Below are 1,162 nucleotides of genomic sequence, written 5' to 3'. Positions count from 1 at the left end.
GGCAGAAATATGAATGGAGGTGATGTAGCTGCTGTCGCTCAGTTATACAGAAATGGAACCGGATGCGGTGCCTGCTACAAGGTAACCATCATCATCAAAACTATTTCACAACTGGCTACTACAAATTCTACTATAATTATCCACCTTCATCACCTGATTTTTCAATCTTAAGTTTATGGATGAATTTCAATTTTAGTGTGACAAATTCATATTGATGAAAATTATATGTAAGATGTACCAATAAAGATCTGTGCAGAAGCGAAGGAGTGAAAATTGTTGTGACAGATTATGGGCAAGGCGACCGAACTGATTTCATCATGAGCCTTCATGGGTATTCGAAGCTTGGCCGCCCAGACAAAGTTAGCCAACTCATATCGTTGGACATCGAGTATAAACGGTACATAGAATTGGAATTAGTAGATTAATAACGTATATAAACACACACAGACACACAGTTGAATATTTCAACCAATTTGATGACTTGATTTCAGGATACCTTGCCAATATGAGGGCTACAATCTCATGTTTAAGATCGATAGCAGTAGCAACTTTGACACTCAAAGGACAACAAAGTGCAGAGTGTACCTGCCTACCTAGAAACGAACGCTGAGAGGATGAGGAGCTGATGTTTCCTTTGCTGCGGTTGACCTGGTGGTTGTCTACAAACAGGTATTATGTATTGGCAAGTTACATTAGGTATTATGTATTAGCAAGTTACATCTGAGGTATTTATGGAGTAATAACAACTTACCCCTTTTCATATATGCCCCAGGATGCAGACTTGGAGCAAGAGAAACAGTCGGTAGTCGGTGGGCGGCTCTTCTGGAACGAACGTTGAGAGGATAAACTCGGAACAAGCATACTCCAGAAGGCACATACTCCAAAAGGCACAGAAACGAGAAATTCAGGGTGGTAAGAAGTAGACTCTGTTTGATACCTTCCCTCGATCTATCTTCAGGATGAGCTAACTTGAAATTTTGGCACTTTTTGAAATTTTGGCCACCTACCGCACTATCTCTGATCCGTATGTCACCACGGTCCCATGGCGTTGCAATGATAGTTCTGAAGAGTCGTATTTTATAAGCTTTGGCGAAAGGAACCGCGGACTCCGGAACACATTCGGTAGGTTGTGTCCCTTCGACACTCTATTCAGCAGCCTTTT

The 1,162-nt window shown here is 41.6% G+C and overlaps 1 protein-coding gene across 1 annotated transcript; it reads left to right on the top strand.

Annotated features, from left to right (window-relative positions):
- Positions 1–260: 260 nt before the first annotated feature.
- Positions 261–635, top strand: LOC149143114 (expansin-like B1). The gene is made up of 2 exons (XM_089449317.1): positions 261–397; positions 492–635. The coding sequence occupies exons 1-2, from the start codon at positions 318–320 to the stop codon at positions 595–597; spliced, it is 186 nt and encodes a 61-aa protein (XP_089305443.1). The 5' UTR covers positions 261–317; the 3' UTR covers positions 598–635.
- Positions 636–1,162: the final 527 nt, after the last annotated feature.

This window comes from Pinus tabuliformis, chromosome X (assembly GCF_031772625.1).
Source record: "Pinus tabuliformis cultivar Carrire ecotype Pingquan chromosome X, CPIR1, whole genome shotgun sequence".
NCBI lineage: Eukaryota > Viridiplantae > Streptophyta > Pinopsida > Pinales > Pinaceae > Pinus > Pinus tabuliformis.
This window is presented reverse-complemented; position numbering and strand designations above follow the sequence as displayed.

Excerpts from the sequence above, each read along its gene's own strand:
- LOC149143114 (XM_089449317.1), top strand. The coding sequence starts at position 318 with ATGAGCCTTCATGGGTATTCGAAGCTTGGCCGCCCAGACAAAGTTAGC. Across the intron at positions 398-491 it reads TTGGACATCGAGTATAAACG|GATACCTTGCCAATATGAGG; the intron begins GTACATAGAATT and ends ACTTGATTTCAG.